General features: G+C 42.7%; 1 protein-coding gene across 2 annotated transcripts; it reads left to right on the top strand.

Annotated features, from left to right (window-relative positions):
* Positions 1-547: 547 nt before the first annotated feature.
* On the top strand, positions 548-21,766 carry raver1 (ribonucleoprotein, PTB-binding 1). 2 transcript variants are annotated; one of them, XM_010900068.3, is made up of 15 exons: positions 548-914; positions 2,494-2,560; positions 3,436-3,905; positions 11,038-11,229; positions 11,309-11,429; positions 11,540-11,640; positions 11,761-11,832; positions 13,318-13,396; positions 14,285-14,472; positions 14,593-14,677; positions 15,051-15,190; positions 15,520-15,591; positions 17,395-17,520; positions 19,725-19,781; positions 19,876-21,766. In XM_010900068.3, the coding sequence occupies exons 1-15, from the start codon at positions 591-593 to the stop codon at positions 20,020-20,022; spliced, it is 2,241 nt and encodes a 746-aa protein (XP_010898370.2). In that variant the 5' UTR covers positions 548-590; the 3' UTR covers positions 20,023-21,766. The 2 variants fall into 2 exon arrangements, with proteins under 2 accessions (XP_010898370.2, XP_010898371.2); XM_010900069.3 differs by lacking the exon at positions 11,761-11,832.
* Positions 21,767-22,084: the final 318 nt, after the last annotated feature.

Here is a 22,084-nt window from a genome sequence, read left to right as displayed (position 1 = left end):
CATGTGTGTGAGAGAAGGAGAGCAATTACACAAGAAGGTCTCTCTCTCTCTCCAGTATGTGTACTACAACACCTAGCTGAAGCAAGCCACTGTGGTTAAAAGTGTTTTGTGGAGCCACGCTCTTTGTTGATGTGTTAATTAAACACATCAATAGCAAGAGGGAGTTTTGTAGCTTTACTGGTATGTATCCTATATTTTGAAATGGCTTACATATAAAAAAACGCCACTGAATGGCAATTCTAAACCTGCAATGAAGGCAAATTTAAGTAATTTTCCAATTATTTGAGTTCTAAACTAAAATTGACTTTCCTACTAGGATATACACAGCTGATGAAAATAACTCAACAGCCATCATTTCAGACATTACATATTGATTTTGTCCATATTTCAAAATTCTAAGGAATGGAACATGAGCTGATTTTGATTTATGACAGATGACAGGCACGTTTCCATTTACCCCGCCCCTTCCTGACGTGGAATTGCATCCTCCTCTCGACCAATTACAAACAGAGTAGCAACCATGTGTGTATTGTTTAAACTGCTCAAATCCGACCGTGTTGTTAGTTTGAGAGTACTTCAGAGGAAAAGTGATGGCGGCCGCCGTGTCCGTTAGCGCAGCTGCCAGAGAAGAAACCCCAAATGCAGGGCCCACTTTCGCTAGCCGTCCACTTTACGAAAACTATGACCCTACTAGCGCACACGATAAATGGGTTTCCAAAGACGGCGGAGACTTCGGACTCGAGGCCAGCGATGAGGACGCATCATCAGGCAACGAGTGTCAGCGAAGGGTTGATGAAGAGTTGACGACGCTTAGCCCTGAAGAGATTTTGTGTCGTTTGGACAGAACTCGTCGAGAGTTTTACAATCGCCGTAAAATTATAATAAAAAACCTGCCATCCGATGTTAGCAATCAGGTAAGTGTCATACACGTTGTTAGTTTACAATACAGCTAATGTTGCTAACGAACCCTGGTCAGCAATACTGGTATCTAGCTACCTGTACGTTCTAACGGCAAGTTATTTTCGGTAACTTTGTTTCGTTTTGTGTAATTTTTATTGGTTTGGTGTTTTCTTTTAAACATATTGAAAATACATTTTGTGTAGGAATTGTGGTATATATATCTATAAGGATTGACTGGAATATGCATGAAGATGGATACACATTTCATCAGTTCAGACAGCAGGCGCACTGTCTGTATGCTAAACCCAGTCGATGTTAGCAGCTGTTAGCTAACTAGCCAATAACGTAATATACATTTTCAAATAAACGACGATATATCTACTTTTCCATGGCATTTGAACCACATTAATACGTTTACTTTTTAACCTGCTATTATTTAGTTTAGTTACCGTGTTAACATGCCAGCTAGCCACATTAGAGTACTAGCCCAATGCTTCCTTGCTGGCTACTCAACGTGCCAATAATTAATTTCAATTTTATCGAGCTAGCATTCACGCTGAAAGTTGGAAACTATTTGACATCTTTAAGTATCCCGTAATAGTTAGTACCGTAGGCACTGTGCGTGGGTTAATCACGGCCTGTAATTGAACACCATCGTCATCATGCGTGGTTAGTGATATAATGCCTGGACAAGTTGAAGTGCAGAAAAATCCTCGTGCGGCCAGGCAATGCCAGTCAGCTATGTTGTACGTAACAAAATAAAAACTTAGGATCTATGAAATCACGTGTTTATATACATTATACCGCTAGTTCAAATAGTCGGCTCTCGTTAAATAACTGTTAAATGTCCCTAATTGTAAACTTCGCTAATAACCATTTTACATTCGCTAGCCACTTTTTTTTTTTGGAACATGCTTGACTCATGGGGAACGGTGGCCTGGTCGCGTGCCATTGTTTGCATGGGTGCATTTTGGGAGTTCGAGATGGGAAGGGGAGTTGTAGTGACAAAGGGGTGAAGGTGTAGAGACAAAATAGCCGCTTTCAGAAAATGCTAGACAGCATTGCGATTCGTTTGTAGAACAGGCAAAGCATTGTGGAGCAATTTTTCTAAAACAGTGAATGGGCCAGTTTCTCCCCCCCCATGACGGTATTGCTGGGTATGACTTTCCTTTTTATACTAGCAAAGACACCTGTTTAAGCAAGCAATCATTCTTAGTTAGGATACATACTACATTGTGAAGTTTATTGTATATGGATATTCAGATCTTACTGTTGCGGAAAACACTTGCCAATGTGTCTCTCTCACCAATTGGAGATTTAAACAAACTGATGGTGGTATGTTTAATACTAAATTGCTTCCCTCATGCTCCTAAATGCATCACTGCCTGCATCCCAATTTGTTGGATGTTTTAAAGTGATTGGAGTGAACAATTGTTTTGGGACTCTATTCCCACACTACAATGAACACACTTACTTAAAAATGGGCATATCTACTGTTTGATATTGTCTTGTTTGGTTTTAACTTCTGTAATTGAAAGGGGAAAAACTACTTTGTCATAAAGCAAACGATTTTAACCACACTACCCATTTCAGGAGGTGCATGAGCTGTTGAGAGACTATGACTTGAAGTACTGCTTTGTGGACAAGTACAAGGGAACCGGTAGGTGCAGGCAAACATTCGTCACAAATGAACACATTGGCTTCCAGTGTTACGTAGTTGTAATTAGTCAAATGTTTTATTCTGTGTTCTCTACACTCTGCAACTGGTGTCTCCCCTGCTCCTGGAGAGCTACTGTCCTCGCTGTTTTCACTCCAACCATTTAGCACACCTGATTCTAATAATTAGACGATTAATAACTGATTGAGGCTGCATCTACATGGGGTTGGAGTGAGGACAACCACAGTAGCTCTCCAAGAACAGTGTTGGTGTCCCCTGCTCTATAACTACTATATACATGTTCTAAATACTAGATTGTGTTAAAATGCCTCTGTCTTGGAGCTTTATTAGCAGGGTTAATGCCACTGGGTTGAAGTCTTGGAGCTTTACTAACAGGGTTACCTGGCTTATTAAATGTACCAACATCATGATCTTGTTTCAAAGCCTGCATTTCTGTAATCCTGTGAATGCTTTAATCACATTTATCAAATTTTTTGGTTAGGCTGTCTAACTTATCCAAATGTACCTCTTAATTATAGAAACGTTTATTTATTTTTACAGAAACTGTTTAGATCATTTAGTGGCAAGACCCACACCGTTACTTCCCTAGCAAAGTCCTTAAGACACTCGAACCTTGGCAACTGAATGGCACAGTCATAACACATAAATATCCCATTGGATACCCCTGAATAAAGTCTAGTTCTGCCTTTAGTCAACACAATACCCCAGTACAACTGATTGGCGTCAGCAGCAGGTTCTCTGACAGGCATACAGATTTGTCTCCTTCAAGATCACTCTCTCACTGTGTATATTCAAGCTTGCCGCACAATCATTACCTGTTTTTTGTTTTTCTTAGCTCGTGTTCTCTCTTTCCTCAGCGTTCGTCACACTTCTCAATGGGGAGCAGGCGCAGTGTGCCATCAAAGAGTTCCACCAGCATGTGCTGCGAGAGCGGGAGATCTCTGTGCAGCTTCAGCCTACGGATGCTCTGCTGTGCATCGCTAACCTGCCCCATGCTTTCAGCCAACAGCAGTTTGAGGAGCTTGTGAGGCCCTTTGGCAACCTGGAGCGCTGCTTCCTGGTCCACAGTGCCTCCACTGGCCACTCCAAGGGCTACGGCTTCGTGGAGTACATGAAGAAGGACTCCGCGGCCAGAGCCAAGTCTGAGCTTCTTGGGAAGCAGCTGGGCTCCAGGATGTTGTATGTCCACTGGACCGAGGTGGGCTCTCTCACCTACCCCTTGCTGCACTCCAGGTGCCTCTGTGTGGACCGCCTGCCCCCGGGTCTGCTGACCGCCCAGGACCTCCGCGGTGCTCTGGCCGACACTCACGCGCCCATCTTCTGCCAGGTTGGTGTCATTCTCTAACGCAAACACTCTGCGAAATCCTGTGTCCAGGCGTTTGTGAAATAGTATATCTGTTTGTATTTTGCCCCCCCCCTCCCCCCCCCCCCCCCCCCCCTCAGAGCTGTCTCCCACAATAGCAGTTGTACCACTATGATGTGGGTTCATTAGCAGTAGCAGAACAAAGCTCTTAAATGGGGTGTATTGGTATCTACTTTTTGTCTATGTTAATTAATCCTTTGAGGTAATTGTTAGTCCAAACCTTAGCTACATCGCTATGTGCCTTTCTGTGCAGTGCACAGAGTTTATGGGTAAGCTGTGAGTTGCATTTTCGTTATTCAGTTGTGACCCGGTCATTAGTTAAGATTTTCATCCCTCTTGTCTCCAGTAACTTTTCCTAGGCTTACATCAATGACTAGCTAGCATGACATTTGAAACATATGCTGTCATTTTTTTTATTCTATTGGTTGACAAGTGCATATGTTTGGAACCTTAACACTAAGTGCAGCCTTGAAATAAATAAAAAAAAAAGCAGTTTATTTTAATTGCATTGCTCAAAATAACATTTTGTTAATTACTCTGTGAAATGAGACGATATATTTTTTTTTGCAAGACTGTAGTCCTTATTTGGAAAGTGCTTTAACTTCATCATTCTAGCTTCTGTAATGGCAAATTAAATCATATAAATAATTAAATCCAGGTTATGATTATTTGCTGCATGTGTAACTAATGACATCAGGAAGGAAACCCTATTCATTTTATTTGAATAAAATACGCTACTACAGCGTACATATTTCATCAACACTGTCCGTGGGGTAGGCTACTGTCACTATAATATTCAGATTCTCTTACTCTAGTCTGTTATTTAAAAAGATTTAAAGAAAATTGTTAACACTGCTTTTTGTAATATTATGTTCATGCCTTCTATAAAACTGCATGCAAGTTAGAATGCAGGTAAAACCTTAAACACTGATTTTGGTAGTGTGCGCTTTTAAAATGCAGTCTTTTGAAAACTGATGAGGCGTCTCAGTCCAACTTAAAAACCGCAACAATGTGTATATGCAACAATGCAGGATGTATTTCGACCTGTAGGTTGATCATTTTTGTGTAATTATAAAAAGTAGCATCACTGCTTGCTGTTAAAGCCCGTGTTTTTGGTTCCCTCTGGCACATAACTTCATCCTCTAGCTGAAGGTCCTCTATGGCCATTGAGATAAGCTGCTGCTACCTGCAATGCTAGTAATATTTGTTTCCATAGCTACGGTATTCATGGAAGAGTGCTGTGTTTTTCAGAATTTGGGGACTAGTATTACGTGGACGAGCTGAATCTTCAATTTGAGACTAATTCCACTGCGTGTGCAGATTGTTCCTAAAGATGCCAGTGTGGTGGGAGACAAATGCTTGTGTATCTTAGGCTGTTGTTAGCTATTTCTGTAGCGCTTATGTGGTTTCAAAGTATGTTAAATCCCCCCCCCCCATCTGATTCATAGTATTGTGGCCCTATCTCATAGGCTGATTTGTGCCTTACTGAGTTTTAAAAAAAATACTTAAGTTCCAGAAAAACCGAATATATAATTATGACAAAGTTGATGATTAATTGTCACAGAAATTATTGCGATGAACGATTTAACTCTGTACTGTTAATTCTATGCTGTGATTTTTAAAAATTGTTTGTTTTTTGTTTTAAGAGTTTGACAAATAGGGGATTGAAACACGTTTGTCTAACTGATAATGTGGCAAAATTGCAGCGTTTCATTGCAGAACATTTCTAAACTGGGTTTATAAATACTGAAATTAAGGACATGAATTTCAGAATTATCTGCACCTATAACTTTCTGCAAATCTGTCCAATGCTCCTCTGCCCCCCTGGGCTGGAAATCCTAACTAATTGAAGCAGACATATTTTGCATGGTATTTATTGACACGTTTAAAACATTGGATTAAAACTCCCTAATTCAGATTGGATGCCAGATTTTGGAATCTAAATATTGTGCAAAAAGAGAATTGTCAAAAATAATTGTGATCTGGCTCATATCATCGTCATCAGGCAATTGTTTGCTACCGCTCTACCCACTTTATAATGTTATTATTGGAAAATTGTCAAAGCCACTAGGGCTGCAACTAACAACTATTTGTATAATCGACTAATCTGTTGATTACTACCTCGATTAATTGGATAGAATAATTTGTTTTATTTGAAATACATGGAATAGTTTTCAGTGTTTTTCCTCATGCTTTTACAATGCCTTTATTAAAACTGTAGGTAGTAGTTCTAAAACAAAAACCTGTGCTAAAACTAAAGTGATATCATATCACTTAAGGCGGTCACTTAAGATACTACCTCATGTTGAGAAATGTTTGACTGAGACTGTAAATGTCAATGCAAATTGGGCTCCTACCGACTACTACTAGCGCTGATTATTTCCCCTTCAAATGAGTTTAATGGCTAGTTCAATCAGTTCACTTCTGTTTGCAAATGACTGCAAACACATTTCTGTTAGCTTTGTATTCGCCATCTGTGTTCCCAAATATGAAGAACTTTTAGTAACTATGTAGTAAACTGGTAAAAGAGAGGTTGGCTTAAAATGTAATTGCACCTTTAGGTGAGTGTTTTTTGTAGGTCTTTCAAGTTAGAAGATTTTGAACCTTACTTCAAATATTAGGTACTCACTACAGCAACCGGCTCTCTCTCTGTGTGGTTGTGTGTGGTCTTACTGAACGAATGGGGACCAAGTGTCCCAATGAGTATAGTAAAACCGGAAAAAATTGACCTAATTGGGACCTTTTGTTGGTCCCAGTGAGGCAAAAGTCAATTTCCGGCTCAGCGTTTGGGGTCAAACTTATAAATGATTTTATAGTTAGAATTAGGGTTTCTTTAAGGTCCAAGCGTTGTTGGTTATGGCTAGGCATTACATCTAGGTAAAGTTTAGGCATAAATGTTACTTTATTCAAGTTAGGGTTACGTTTAGGGCAAGGGAGCATGCAATTTCTATTTTCGTGTGTGTGTGTGTGTGTGTGTGTGTGTGTGTGTGTGTAAAAGGCGTTCCTTTTTGGGGGTTCATCTACAGCTCCTTCTTTTGACTGTCCCAGGTTGCTTGTTTTGGGTTATCTGGCAGCACTGTTACTCGTCCGCGTCATCACTTCTGTGAATCCTTCGCTATCCCAGCCTCCGCTATATTTCAAAAGATTTTTCTGCATCTGGTGTAGACAACTAATCGATAATGACATCCATCACCAATGATTATTCATTGACATACACTCACCTAAAGGATTATTAGGAACACCTGTTAAATTTCTCATTAATGCAATTATCTAATCAACCAATCACATGACAGTTGCTTCAATGCATTTAGGGGTGTGGTCCTGGTCAAGACAATCTCCTGAACTCCAAACTGAATGTCAGAATGGGAAAGAAAGGTGATTTAAGCAATTTTGAGCGTGGCATGGTTGTTGGTGCCAGACGGGCCGGTCTGAGTATTTCACAATCTGCTCAGTTACTGGGATTTTCACGCACAACCATTTCTAGGGTTTACAAAGAATGGTGTGAAAAGGGAAAAACATCCAGTATGCGGCAGTCCATGCCTTGTTGATGCTAGAGGTCAGAGGAGAATGGGCTGACTGATTCAAGCTGATAGAAGAGCAACTTTGACTGAAATAACCACTCGTTACAACCGAGGTATGCAGCAAAGCAATTGTGAAGCCACAACACGCACCACCTTGAGGCGGGTGGGCTACAACAGCAGAATACCCCACAGTGTACCACTAATCTCCACTACAAATGCGAAAAAGAGGCTACAATTTGCACGAGCTCACCAAAATTGGACAGTTGAAGTCAGAATTTGGCGTAAACAGAATGAGAACATGGATCCATCATGCCTTGTTACCACTGTGCAGGCTGGTGGTGGTGTAATGGTGTGGGGGATGTTTTCTTGGCACACTTTAGGCCCCTTAGTGCCAATTGGGCATCGTTTAAATGCCACGGCCTACCTGAGCATTGTTTCTGACCATGTCCATTCCATTGTTTCTGACCATGACCACCATGTACCCCTCCTCTGATGGCTACTTCCAGCAGGATAATGCACTATGTCACAAAGCTCGAATCATTTCAAATTGGTTTCTTGAACATGCTAATGAGTTCACTGAACTGAAATGGCCCCCACAGTCACCAGATCTCAACCCAATAGAGCATCTTTGGGATGTGGTGGAACGGGAGCTTCGTGCCCTGGATGTGCATCTCACAAATCTCCAACAACTGCAAGATGCTATCCTATCAATATGGGCCAACATTTCTAAAGAATGCTTTCAGCACCTTGTTGAATAAATGCCACGTAGAATTAAGGCAGTTCTGAAGGCGAAGGGGGTTAAACACAGTATTAGTATGGTGTTCCTAATAATCCTTTAGGTGAGTGTATATATTTTTTTAATCGACTGCACCCCTGGGAACAACCTTCCTTTGTGTCTGCATTAACTGCAGAGTTTGAGTTAATGATTTCTTTGCGCTGTGTGTTGAGGCTCAAATTCCACAAAATGCTCATACACTGCAGGCAGAAACCAAGTGCTCCGCCAACAGGCCTACCTGCGTTATGTGCTAGTTGATCCATCATATGCCTCCGTCCCCAGTTTTGTCTAGCCAGGTGGGTTAGGGTTTGGGTAAAGGGTGTGTGGGATGAATGGCATTGCTAGACCTTTAGTTCTCTAGTGGATATTATTGCAAAATATTTAAAAATTAGTCTGTAGCATGCCTCTCAAAGCAAAGCTATGTTTCAGCTGCCAGCGTGCTTGCTCCTCGGTCACTGTGATGCGCTTGATCCGAACAACACAACGCAAAAGGTGTTGCAGCAGGGCTTTCTGTGTCTGAGTGTTCAGGGTTGGGTGGGTCTTCAGAACTTTTTCTGTAGTCTGGTGGTTGCAGATGCTTTATTTGTGCAACACTACTGGCTAGGGCCTTTATGGGTGTGTAATATTAAATTTAATCACAACCATTTTATTTTTTCCCTGTCTGAAAGGTTTTTAAGTGCTTGGGGCAGAACTTGAAATGAGCTCTGAATTGAGGACAGATTTTTGTTTCTCCCAGATGTACTACACCAAAGAAGCTTCTGGCACAGGACAAGTTGTCATAACTGCTGTTGGTTTACAGAGTTTTTGAGCTGTTGAAGGTTGTCAAGGCTGTGATACAGAGCTTTGTCAGGTTCTGTTGGAAGGGGCTTATAATGGACAGTAAACATGAAGGAGGTTGACAAAGATTCTGATTATGTATGAAGCTGGGGCTTTGAGGCCTCACCTTTACCCTGCTTTTCCTGTGGCCACTCAGTTTCTATAGCAATGACCAGTGCTGGTTTCTATGGTGATGACCACCTGACTCTCCCAAGTGGTGTCAGTCAGCAGGCCTCTGGCCCTGCAGGCCTTTCTGGAACGAGACAGCAGAGCAGCACCACACATGCATTGATATACCTATAGGGCACAGTAGTTCTAGGTCTGGCAAAAAGCTGTTGCATAATGGCTGTTTTTAAGTAATCCAAGCACTGCTATGCATCTAGTTTGTCATTTAACTGTTGGACAGATTAGGTGTATGTTCTTTTTGGAATGCTCACTTTCTCATTAATCAAAGGAACTTTTAAACCTTGTTGTTAGACAAAATAGATTTTTTTTTTAATATACTTAATATTGCAAGCACGCCTCTAGACAGTTATTTTTTATTCATCCGTTATCTCCAACATTCTATCAAATGTGTGTGTTTGCATTTGTGTTAGCAGACACTTTCCTGGAGTTCCATATCAGAGCAAATGGGGTTAAGTGGCTTGTTCAAGGGCAGCTATTCACCTTGTTGCGTTGGATTCTATCCAGCAGCCTTTAGTTACTGGCACCATACCCAACCCTGGGTTATTTGCCACTGTTTTACTAATTAATGTAAAAATGGGGGGTGTCTGTTTTCAAATTATTTATAAAGTAATATTAGAAGTTATTTTAACTGGCAAATGTAGAATTAAAAGGTGGGCACATGCTTCTGGGCATTGGAATTAGAGTTGTGGAGGATTTACATTGGTCCCAGAACTGTTAGAAATTGGCACATGATAACCACATTCTAACCTTAACACCTGACCGTTGCAATAGAATATGAACACTTGTGATTTGCCAGTTTGTCATGATTTTAAAGGTAAGTATTTTGGTCGGTCATAACGATACTCTATTAAATTTGTGCAGTGTAATGTACCCCTGGGATATTTACCAATGGCCACTGGAGGGTTTTTGTTACTTTTTCTTTAAAATGTAAACTTTTTTTAGGAATCTTGTCAACTGCAAATGGCTGAATTAGTTTGGAGATAATGAGTTACGCTTCCTGCTGTGGTTTAAGAAGTCAAATGGGCTAGTTCTGTACTGCACACATTCTCTAATGCTAATTAAGAGTTGGATAGCAACAGAACCGTTCTTCCTCAAGAATGTTTTTAAATATTCATTTCCCTTATATAGTGTCTCTCGTTATGCCTTCATGATGCATTATAGGATTTCTGGTCTCTGGTTTTAAAATGGTGACATTCCATCAAAACCACTTGCTTTCAAACTTGAAATGTCAGCTAACTGGTGTATGATTCTATGCATAGTTCCTAACTAAATGTATATCTAGCCCATAATGAGAGGTTTAATGTTTATCTCCAACACTGTTATTGGGCTTCTCTTTTTCTGTAGACCTAGTAAGTATTTAAAATCCCTATAATTCTATGGCCTATGTCGAACATACATCTGTTTCATTGTTGTTTTTTTGTTTTTGTCAGGCCAAGGGTACTAATGCGTTCTAATAACTAATCTGGATATGCGTACCAAGTTTGCTTGCAAATGCTGCGAGGCATGACGTTTGGTTCCGAACATAAGCAAGCTATTAAATTATGCAGTATATTACATTCATTCAGTGTCACTCATGAATAGTGCTTTAATCCTAGGACTCTGCAGAAAGTGATTAATATTTTTTTTAAAAAGCCTTTAGCTTACAGGTTTAAAAGATCCTGCTTATGGCCAGAGTTTTGAATAAATGTTATTGTCTGGGTTTGAAAAATTAATTGTGTTCAGTCCAGTACAATTCCATATATCAGCATTCAGCCTGTAGATCTAGAACTGCCGTTTAACTTCATATTTAACTTAACAGTTGGCTCAGGGCCAGGACGGCAGTTTCCGGCGCTTTGCCGTGTTGGAGTACTCCTCGGCTGAGATGGCTGAGCACGCGCAGAGGGTCGCTGACGGCAGAGTGGTGGGGGGGACCCGTCTCCGAGTCTCCTTCTGTGCCCCTGGGCCGCCGGGAAGGAGCATGCTGGCTGCCCTCATTGCTGCCCAAACCATGGTAAAGACTTGCCCTGTCTGACCGGCCGCTAAATACTGCTGTTACTTTAGGCTGTGCCTAATTCTGCCATGCCCTACAGGCTCTGAACCGGGGGAAAGGTCTCCTCCCAGAACCCACGGCCATGCAGATCCTCACAGGCCTAAGTAACCCTGCCACGTTAAAGATGCTGCTTAACCCCCTCACCCAGGGCAGGAAACAAGGTGAGGAAAGGAATGCCATCTCCTAAGGACAAACTGTTTAGGAACCTTTAGGGTTAATGTGACGTGTATCAATATGTATCCAATGAAATGTGTGTGTATATTGTCTGCAGGTCTCCTTGGTGCTGCTCCCACCATGCCACTGCTGGCCAACCCTGCCCTCTCTGCTGCTCTGCTCCAGCTGCTGCTCCAGAATCAGGCCCAAGTCCAACAGGTATGTCCACAGCCGCCCAAACCACGGTCTTCTTCCTGTTGCGTCCCTTGCTTCCCAGGTTATTTCATTGGTCTGTCACTCATCCATACAAATACTGTATTCTCTTTCCTCTACTATCAGCAAGCCTTTTTGGGGAATCATCTTCTCTGGGCACAGGTGCTGCACAATAAAGACAATCGACTACTTCCCTGTGTGAGTGATCTGTGTGTGAGTGATTTGTGTGTTTAGGAGTGCGCGTGTTAGGGCTGGGCGATATTGTCAAAACTACACATTCCCCATGAAATCGACACGATTATGGTAATATCTGAGTCTCGAAGATTCTGCTCAGTGATTTGGTCCATTTTGATGCGTATGTTTCAGATTTTGTTTCTAGGGTATGTTACTCTAAACTTTGTTCTCGAGTTGACACCTTCCAAGGTCACATGCGCTGGAGATTGTCGTCGTCGTCCCCGCAGGTTGCTTCGTAATCAATCATCACGCTTAGTGGCGTCAAATGTAGTGGAAACATCTTAAGTGTTTGTTGTTGCTGTTATTGACATTATTTCAGGCCGAAGCATTGTTGCCTGTGGTTAGTGTGATACATCAACCGTGGAAACTTGCCCATATGTCTGCACATGTATGCCAGTTTGGTACAGGTTTGTAAAGCATTTTGTTGGAAATTCTCATTTGTTTCTTTAATTAGTTGCTTTGTTTTACTGGGATGGTTTGGATTTGCAAATCCCTTTCTAATCTTTATCTTATTGGTAAGTGCCATTTTGCAAATACAAATTGACATCCATGTGTTTTGACAGGTTCCTCATTCCGTTAGAGCCAGAAAACAATGATCAGGAAAATGTTTTGGGCCAATGAACTGAAAAAAAACCAATGTTAATAGATTACTATTTTCAACTGCACTGAGTAGATGAAATGTAGCTTCTGGGGGCCTTTAAGATGTGAAGTTTTGGTCTTTCATGGTTGTGCTTACCTTAAACAGACTCATTTGGCTCTCAAAGCGCTCTACAAATTGCTTAATTATAAACCTGGAATCTTAATGGGAAGTGTTATATCAAATTTAAAACCAATATACCATTGGCATACTGACATTGTCTTAGCTATGGGCTGTATTTTACCTTGCCTAATTATTGCTATTATTTGGAGGCAGAACATGCCCATTAACTATTATTATTCTGCTTTGTGTAGCTAAATATAATTAGGTAGCCTATATGAATTCTAGTCTGTGAAACTGCATCTGGTTAGTGGAAACGGATAAAAGGGGCTTAACAAAATAATTACAAAGGCATTTTATTCAAACTTTTGTTGCTTATCTGCTTATTGAATTTGTGTATGATGACGTGTATCTTCATGACAGGCATACGTCTTTTATAATTCTCAAAACGCTTTGATGAATATTCATCTAATGTGTAGTAATGGCCCAGCCCAAGCATGCAGTAGATTTGTTGTGAACCTAAGCCAGAGCTGGTGAGTGCTCTCCCTATATGAAGTGTTTGTGTTTTGCCTTTGTTTGGCAGTGATCTCCTATTGTTTCAGTATTCTGATTAATTCTCAAATGTAACACCTTGTGAAAAATATTGATTTGCCGATCCAGAATGTTTTTCAGCCCGCCGTGCGTCACTGTTGGATGATTTGGCCCGATGTGTCCCATCCAGCTGGGACTAACCTTCTGTCCTCCTCCCACAGGCTGGACTGATCGGGGACAACTCTCTGGCTGCTCTACCTCTCCAGCAGGGAGTCCATCTGCTGGGAGACCTACCTCAAGGTTTGGCCTTCAATTTGACTGCTATATTGGCATGATTAAAATACAGTTGTTTTTTTTTGTCCCCAGCTCTATGAAATTTTGTTCACGTGTTTAATGCTCTGGGGAAAAAGTATTTCTGGAATCTTCCATACTAACGACAAGCTAATTTGTTAATGTAACATAGTATTTGTTGGTGAGCATTTCTCCTTTTGTGAAGATGATCCCTCAACATGACTGTTGCGGGGTGTCAAGAAGCTGAATTAGCAGGTGTCCTTGTCTTAGGGACAATACGGTCACCGTGCCATAGAGTTCTTAGGTTGAGGCAGTTTGCAGTTTGCCTGCTGTCTGCAGGAATGTCCACCGGTGCTGTAGCCCAGCCAATGTTCATGTCTCTACTATAAGCTGCCTCCCGAGTTGTGTTGAATGGGCTTCAGTCTCTCACAGCGAGTAGAACCGCACCAGACCCGGACCTGGCTTCACTCTAGGGATTGCCACCCGCCACCTAAACAGCTGATGAAACTCTGTTTGTGCAACGGAAATGGATTCCACCCGACCGCTGTTCAGCGTCGTAGCGGGCTTCAATGGGCGAGCGCTCACCTTTGATGGCACTTGCACGCTGGATCAATGTGCTTCTCGCGGATGAATCGCGGTTTCCGCTGGGTTGTGCCGTAACATAGTGAAACACCGATCGCTGCGTCATGTATGTTCAGTGCTTTACTTTGGTGCTGTGAATGCCGTCCCAGCTCTGTTGGTCCAGGTCTCCCTCCCTGGTCATCACTTCATGAATGTTTATGTGTGTCTTTAATCGGTTGTTCCTGACGTTTTTGATGTTGGCTGAAATGGCTGCTCCCTAAGCCTACAGGTTGTTGGTATTTCATAATAATCCTGTTGATTTTGTTTTGTCCCCAGTTGGTGTGGCTCAGTCCTTGGGCCTCCAGTCAGACCCTATGGGCTCAATCAAAGCTCCCTCTATGGGTATACCCATGGGCAGAGAGTCCCCTACCAGCTTCTCCCAGACTCCGTCCCCTAACCTCCAGGGCATCTCCATGCCCTTCCTGGGTGGTGTGATGGGGTCAGAGGGGCTTACAGCCCCTGGGGTAAGATGATTAAAATGCTGTGTACTTCTAATGTAGGTGCCCCCTGGGATGCCCGTTATTTCCGTGTCTGTTAACACTGCCACTTCATTAAATCAGGGTGCCCCACCTTGTGTTACATAGGTGTCAATACTGGGAGATCCTCCCAAAGATGGAAGTCTTCAGCCGAATTCCTTCCTCGGTGTTCACAGCCTGTTCCCATCCTCAGGTGAGCCGCTGCTTCGGTCTGTCGAGCTTGGCTCCATTGTTCTTCATTCTTAGTGCGGGCCAATGTCCAGAGGCAGTAGAGGAACTTCCCTTGTCAAAATTGCTGCGTTTCCCTGTGTAAATGAAGGTTGAATAAAGTCTGAAATCCCCCTGGATTTTCAGCCAGAGTGTGGAAGTCAATTGGCCAATTAATTTATTAAGTATGTCATTTTCAAATACATTAGATTTTTTTTTCTTTTCGGCTGAATTGTATCAATTTGCCGGATACAGATTTTGTAAATTTTCTATTTAAATTTTCCTGGCAATTTTGCCTGCTTGAGCTGCTGACCCTGGCCTTGAGGTTCGTTTGTTTGTTCCTGCTGTCCTTCCCCCAGGAGCCAGCTGTAGATCCCACCCTTACAGGAAAAGATCAACGTTAGACAACGCTCCCAACCAGCGCAGCCAGGGCATCCACAGTAACTACAGCCTGCGTTACCAGGAGTCCTACACCCCAGACTACCCTACGGTACACCAGGTAGGTCCCTGTCGTCCGCCGAGTGGCTTTGTCTATTTGCTGTTATTGGAATGCCTGGCCATTAAGCCATGTGGTATTGGTGTCTGAATCGGTGCTGGTTAAGGTCCCCGGAACCCTGCGTGGGTTTCCTTAACTCCCTTTCTGCCCCGTGGTCGGTAGATGGTCTTGTATAATGCCAGTGGACTGCCCTCTCCATTTCGTACTGGGAGTAGCTTGCCATTTGGCAAGGTGTAGGGGGCCTTTTAAGCCGTGGTGAGAGTTTACAGTACCATCTTAACTGTGTTGAATGGGCCGCCGGGTTGACAGCCATCTGCTTCTGCTCTCCCCAGGAGCCTCTGGCCCATCTGTATGGACAGCAGGAGGGCCTGGACGCTGGTTCTCTGGCAGGGTTTGGACAGCAGGTAAGAGCCTCTCTACTGGGGCCTTCTGCCTGAATGTTGTAAATGCTCTCCATGGCCTCTGATTTCTGCCATGGGCTGAGTGTGCTGTAAAAACTAATTTCCTTCGTGTGCCATTTCAGATTTATCACTCTTGATACTCTTAATCAGATTTACTTGGCTCACTAAACCCGGAGGTGCTCTTAAGATGCAGCTAATGCTTATGACTGAAGTTCACAGCTCTGCTATCACCGAGTACATCGCTGTTCCTCCACTCATTCACACGTTATTCAAAGCAATTAAATAATCCAGACAGCTGAAAATGCATTTTTAATATTCATCAAAACTTAAAATCCTAAATGTATGGCTTTGGTCCTGCTGCAGTAAATCCCTTGCATCATACAGTTTTAATTTCGAAATGGTGCAAATGTTCTTCCAACACTTTTTTTTATTTCTACTGCCCTAGAACAATTCATTATTGTAAGCAGGGGCCTATCACATGGGATGTCTACTGAAACAGTTGGCATTTATGGAATGCTGAAGGACAAAGCTTTTCATGTCATTGTCTTTCTTATTAATAAGAACGACAATGGTATGAAAATGGTGCCTTATAATTATTGGGACAGTGTATTGTTATAATTTCTCTAAAAGTTTGTACTTGGAATGAAACTAATACTGTATGGTTGGTGTAGAAATTATTTTATGGTATTTGGGTATATTGCTTTCAGTTTTTAATGTGAGTTGAACCTGGGTTCCCTTATGTACGGATCCCCATATGTTTTGGGACAGGTTTATATAATCCCAAATGAAGCAGGTTTAGTGTTGGATTACATCCCATGCTTGCAATACCTGCCTGTAGTCTGTTAGCCCGTGGCCTGAACAGCTATTGGGTTTCTTCTCTGGTGATACTCTGCCTATACTGCAGATTTTATTTTTTTAAATTACATTTTCTATTAGGTATTTTTGCATTTGGTCATCTTGACATTATGGTACAATTGGATTTAAATCTTAAGATTAATGTAGCTAATGAAGAGCTTTTGTTTTTGGCCCTGAAACTATAGTTTCTATGGCATTGTTTGGTGGCATTGTCCTGCTGTGTGGTTAAAGCCAGTCTGATTTAATTTTGGTGCCGGGCTTTTCGTCTTAAGTAAAGTTAATTCCCCATTCAAACATTTTGTTAGGGATGTTCATCATGGCCTCAAAGGCAGGGTAGGAAATGAACACCCGCTACCTGCCAAATGTGGGTAATTTCTTTACTTTGGCGCATTGATTTGCCATAACTACCTGTCCCTGTGGCAGGTGGACAAAAGCCAAAAAGACGTTTCTGAAAATGCCTCCCAAAACATGTCCTAATAAACACAACTCATTCATTCTGTCCAAATTCTCCCTGACTCTCTTATTGGATATTTTAGCTGTGAGCGCAGCGCTCGTTTGGTTGGCAAGAGCATTGACTCAGTCTGCCCGGCGCGTTGCAGAACAAGTGGTGTTGAGGTGACCCGTTATGGGTACATACGGGAGGCGATTAACATTTTGCTTGCTTTCTAGCTAGCATGATAGCAGAAATGTGGCGGCATATTGCTGTGTTAAAGGCCTGCGACGGTAAAATAAACATCAGCACCAAAAAAATCTAACTTAATTTATTGTGAGGTGAAAATGTCTCTGGTAAAAAAGAGTGGCTGGAAATATTTGGGCATCCACTAGCCACAGTGGCTCCTGAACCAACAAGTGTATTTCCTACCCTGCTCAAAGGTAACTTGCTGCTTTTAAATGAATATAGGGGAAACACTAAACTGTACTTCAAAGAATAATAATGGTTTGTCTCCATAGCTTCCTCGGCATCCTGGTTACAGCGAACAGGCCTCCTCCCACTACAGCTATCCCCCCAGCCCTCCCCTGACCTCCTACTACAGCCTCGGAGGACCTGGTAGCCTCCCCTCCACCCATCTCAATAAGGTTAGCCCACAGGCAGCCCGCAGTGGCCCGCTGCTGCTTACTCAGTCACTCGGTGTGTTCCAGCTTCTAGCTGCCTTGGCAATGTAAGCACTGCAGCTGTTCTGCCGGTTTCAACGCTACAGTTAAATTCCATAATGGCTGACTGTCACTGTGGCTGTCTACTGTGTGTTCATCGGCTGAGCAGCAGGTGTGGCTGAAATGCTGCTGGGGTCTTGGCACTGTTAGACAAGTAGATTTTTGCACTTTCCCCACGATCATCCATTGCGTGTACACGTGATGTTCGGCCCCAACGACGGTAACCGTGCTGGCACCGCAGAATACCAGAAACCAAGCGTATGCTACATACTTGGCCGCATGTACCCTGGCGTTTCAGAAATCAGCTAGCTTCTAGTCACATTCAGTGTAACTGGCGGTAGCTGTGACTAAACACTGACGCCACTTTTCCATTGCGGCAGTTTATTTCTCTACTGACATTGCAATCAATGTCAAAATCTCTACTTGTGTCTTACCGGTTGGGTGTGGCTTCTTATGAGCCACTCTCCCCCCCCCCCCCCCCTCCCTCCCTTAGTCCACGTCTTGATGAGGCAGGAACTGTGAAAAGCTGGTCCTTATGGTGTGCTGAGCTGCTCCTGCATAGCTATTGGCCTGCACTTTGAATTTGACTACCTGCTGTAAGCCCTGTGGTACTGCTGTCCTGGGTAATTGAATGTTTGCGACTGCATTAACTCCGCTTAAGCTTGAGACCCTAAAGCCATACAATGGCTAAACGGGCTCTGTGGGGGTGAGTGAATGATCCAGAAGAATGCCCCCCGTCTTGTGGGCGTTCAGAGGTGGAGTAAGGAGTATGGCTGAACTCTTGGTGGTGAAACTCAACATTGCTTACAATTTTGTCAGAGGAGATGCAGTTTTCGATTGGAAATGCAGAAAACGGGCTCCTTAACCCCTCATATCGTGTCAGGGGACTTGATCCACTACGGCCTTGATCACGTTACCTCGTTCTCCCTGTGTTGTTCATGCGAGATGGTGACTCCAATATCTTTCTCCACCATGGAACGTGAGTGTATGTGTGCCCCATTTGGAGGGGGAACGTCACTTGGGAGTGTTTACCACTGATTTATTATGAAGATGCTCTGCCGTCTGTGAACAACGCTGGTCGTCATCGCTGCTGTCAAACGAAACACTTGGCAATGTAATCTGGTTGCAGCTGTAGCTGGTGCTAGTCTATTTCAATACACTCTTTATGGTTTGTATGCCTTGCAGTCACAAATGTACTCATTTTAAAGCACCCTTTACAATTTTCACTCCGCAAATGAAAGCAGTAAGAATCCTATTTTAAACGAAATTCCTGGGATGTAGAATAATGACTTTGACTCATTCAGTGAAATAATTTAAGTATCAATACTGGTCAAAGATCCCATCACTAGTCTTTATTGACCAGGTAAAGGGCAGGAGCCTTCTTGTCTGTTCTACCTCATCACTCACCTGGTGTCCCATGCCCAAGTCCTGTATTAGAGGCTTATATTGGACTGGAACTGTCTGAAGGCATGTGGTCTAGAATGGAAATGCACCAGACATTTACTAAAATACGAGATTATAATGGGCAAATTAACCAAGATGTCATGTTTTCCACAATGACTTTATTACGTCTTGCCAAACAAAGGCCTCGCTCCTAATGGTTGTGACTGTCTAATGTAATTACTGGATTAATCTTTGCCTTCAAAAATATTTTCTAATGTAGTTCTTATTTGGGGATGTGTGTCTAATTTACTTGTAATCCCTTCAATCAGGATTTTGTGTTCCAGTGGGGTAAATGCTGATGAATAAACCACATGCTTCAGCCTGTTTCATTACTTTAGTTTAAAGTGAGTCATTTGGCAGAAGATCTATAGTAATTTTGCTGGATCAGTTGGACTACTGGTGATAAGGCTTTTACTAATAGCTCTTATGTGAGACCATACGTCAATATAACTTAATTGCTGGGGGTGGAAATTATTCATATTGGGTGGTGTCAACAATTTTATTTTTAATTGGAATGGAATGTTTATTGTGCCAGAAATGTCTGTATACAGGACTTATCATGAGAATCCATCTAACCCTCTAAGCAGGGGGCCTGGGATTGATCAGTCTTGTAGTTCAGTGTATAATGATCCTCTTTTGTCTAAAAGCTTTCTGTTTGTGACTGACTGCTGGTTTTGTTTGTTCAGGCTGTCGGGATGCCTCCTGTGAGCCACACTAACTCCTACCCTTGTCTGGGGGTGAAGGTCAGTACGCCTTTGTCATCGTCTCTTTTGTCTGCTCGTTTTGCACCGTTCCTGTGGTATGGACGAGTGACTCTCTCTGCCCCCCCCCCCCCAGACTCCCATTGGCGGACACAAGCGTCTGTACTCCCGTCTGATCCCGTCTCCGGAGCCCAGCCCCGAGGGAGGCTACGTGGGGCAGCACTCCCAGGGCCTCGGGGGCCACTATGCCGACTCCTACCTGAAACGCAAGCGCATCTTCTGATGTCGGCCCTTCCTGTGAGTGGCCGGCCGTGCCGCGGTGGCACCGGAGCTCCTCCAGTATGCATTTAGTTTTGGACTTGGCGGTCCGGTGGTCTCGTGTGTCCCTGCCAGCAACCCCTGGTGGGCGCTGGGGGTGCAGACTGGTGCTAATCAGGACATGGCTCTGCCTGCCGGGGTGGGGGGTGGTGGGGGGGTTGATGTGTTCTTTGTGTAAATATGATTTCAGTGTGTAGTATGTAAATTAAGTTTTAGCCTTTTATTTGATTTTTAATTTCTTTTTTTCCCACCAGGAAACCCTTTTGTTTAAAAGCTAAGAATTGTCGTGTACTATAAGGAAATAATTGTAAAAGTGAATTTCTTTTTTTCAATTCCTTGGTTGCCTGAACACTTCCTTTGTTTATTTTCCTGTTGAGTTGTAATGGTGTGTCAACAGGGTTCGAATTTTAAAACGTTTGCCTTTTCTTGTTTGTGCATATAGTTCATTAGCCTCTTTTGATGAGTGTTTTCCTCTCCTTTCTCTAACCGGAGTAATTTTTGTACTGGCGTAAACTCCCCATACCAAAATAACCATTCTGGAATGTGCTGTTTTCAAACTCTTCCTTTTCCACCTTCTGGCTTTGTTTTGTCCACCCCGCCCCTCCATTTTGTTTAGGTAGCCCATTCTTTGTACTAAATGTTTAGTGATGCACTTGGAGGGCGCACGGTTGTCACAATTCTTTAGACTGGGTGGATTTCTGTTCTCACCTGTCTGTTCTTCCAATCTGTTCTCACAATGTTCTCTTCAAAATGTGTATTGTGTTGATCTAAGCTTGATGTCGGAGTTGGCTGTCATTTGTATTAGCATCTTGATGACCACTGCACCTGTTCTTTTGTTCATTCAAGGGGGGTGGGGTGGGGGGTGGGGGCTTGTCACTGTGCCTTTTTTCTGGAATGTAATATCAATCTGCATATTTTACACCTATTGCTTCTGTCCACACAGAGCCTCTACTGGAGTTATGTTTTTTTTTTATGCTCCAAGACTATGCTGGGTGCCCTGTGGCTGTCCCTCCTCTGAAGAACAGGGCAGGGGGCTGGTTTATTCCGTTGGGTGTTTTAGTCAAATTAGAAACCAGTCTGGATGTCAGGCTGAATCTGTGCTCACAGTTCTATCTGAAGTTTTCCTATAATGCAGTGTCCAGTTTCCCCTGGTGAAATGGGTCACTCCGTCTGCCTGGAAAGGTTTGAGCGGAGACTAAGCTTATGACTGGTCAGTGATTAATAGCGTTGGGAGTCTGTGTGAATAATCTGGTTGACATGTTGATTGTGATAACACGTTACCTCTTGGCTTCTGATGAACTGATATTACACTTGAGCCTTAACAGGGATATATTGGGCTACTTATATCCCAGTTTCTGTGTTTATTTGCTGTGTACATACTTTAGAGCTTGAATTTCCTCGAGTCCTCAACTCTTGTTTTCTCAATCATATCTTTGGCCTCTGGTCTGGTGTATTGAGATTTGAAACTAGTGCTGCTCATTTTTTATTTTAATTTTTTTTCTTGTGTGTGTTTGCTTGTGTATGTTTGAATGATTCTATATTCCCAAGTGCAGCCACCTGTCTGCTAGATTGTCCAACATTCTGTATGGACCAAGTAGTGCTGTATGATCAACATTTCAGATTTGCTGTTATGTGTTTCTCATACCTGCAATGTCTGTCATCTGTACCGCCATATGTTTGTTGGAGCAAGTAAATGTTATTTAAATTCATGTTTTGGCCTCCATTCATTCTCTGTGGTTTTATTGTAAGACTGGTCTTTTGTGATTGTGGCTTGTTAATGTCAATAGCTAGCTTTCCATTCAATTGATCATTTCATAGCTGACATCTGTGTAACGGAAAGTCAAATGTTTCCGTCACTCCTGATGTGATGGTCTGTCACATTTTCAAGTCATTAAATGCAAAATGTGCCCCCTCTGGTCTAGGACTGTCTCTAGCCAACAGCTCATGAATACAGTGTGGGCTAACTTATCTGATAGGACTGAGTGAGACATTTAGCTTCAGCCAATCATTGACTGGAATAAGACCCC

The sequence above is a fragment of the Esox lucius genome, chromosome 11 (genome assembly GCF_011004845.1).
Source record: "Esox lucius isolate fEsoLuc1 chromosome 11, fEsoLuc1.pri, whole genome shotgun sequence".
Classification (NCBI taxonomy): Eukaryota; Metazoa; Chordata; class Actinopteri; order Esociformes; family Esocidae; genus Esox; species Esox lucius.
Note: the sequence above shows the minus strand (reverse complement) of the source record. Positions and strands in the feature narration are given on the sequence as shown.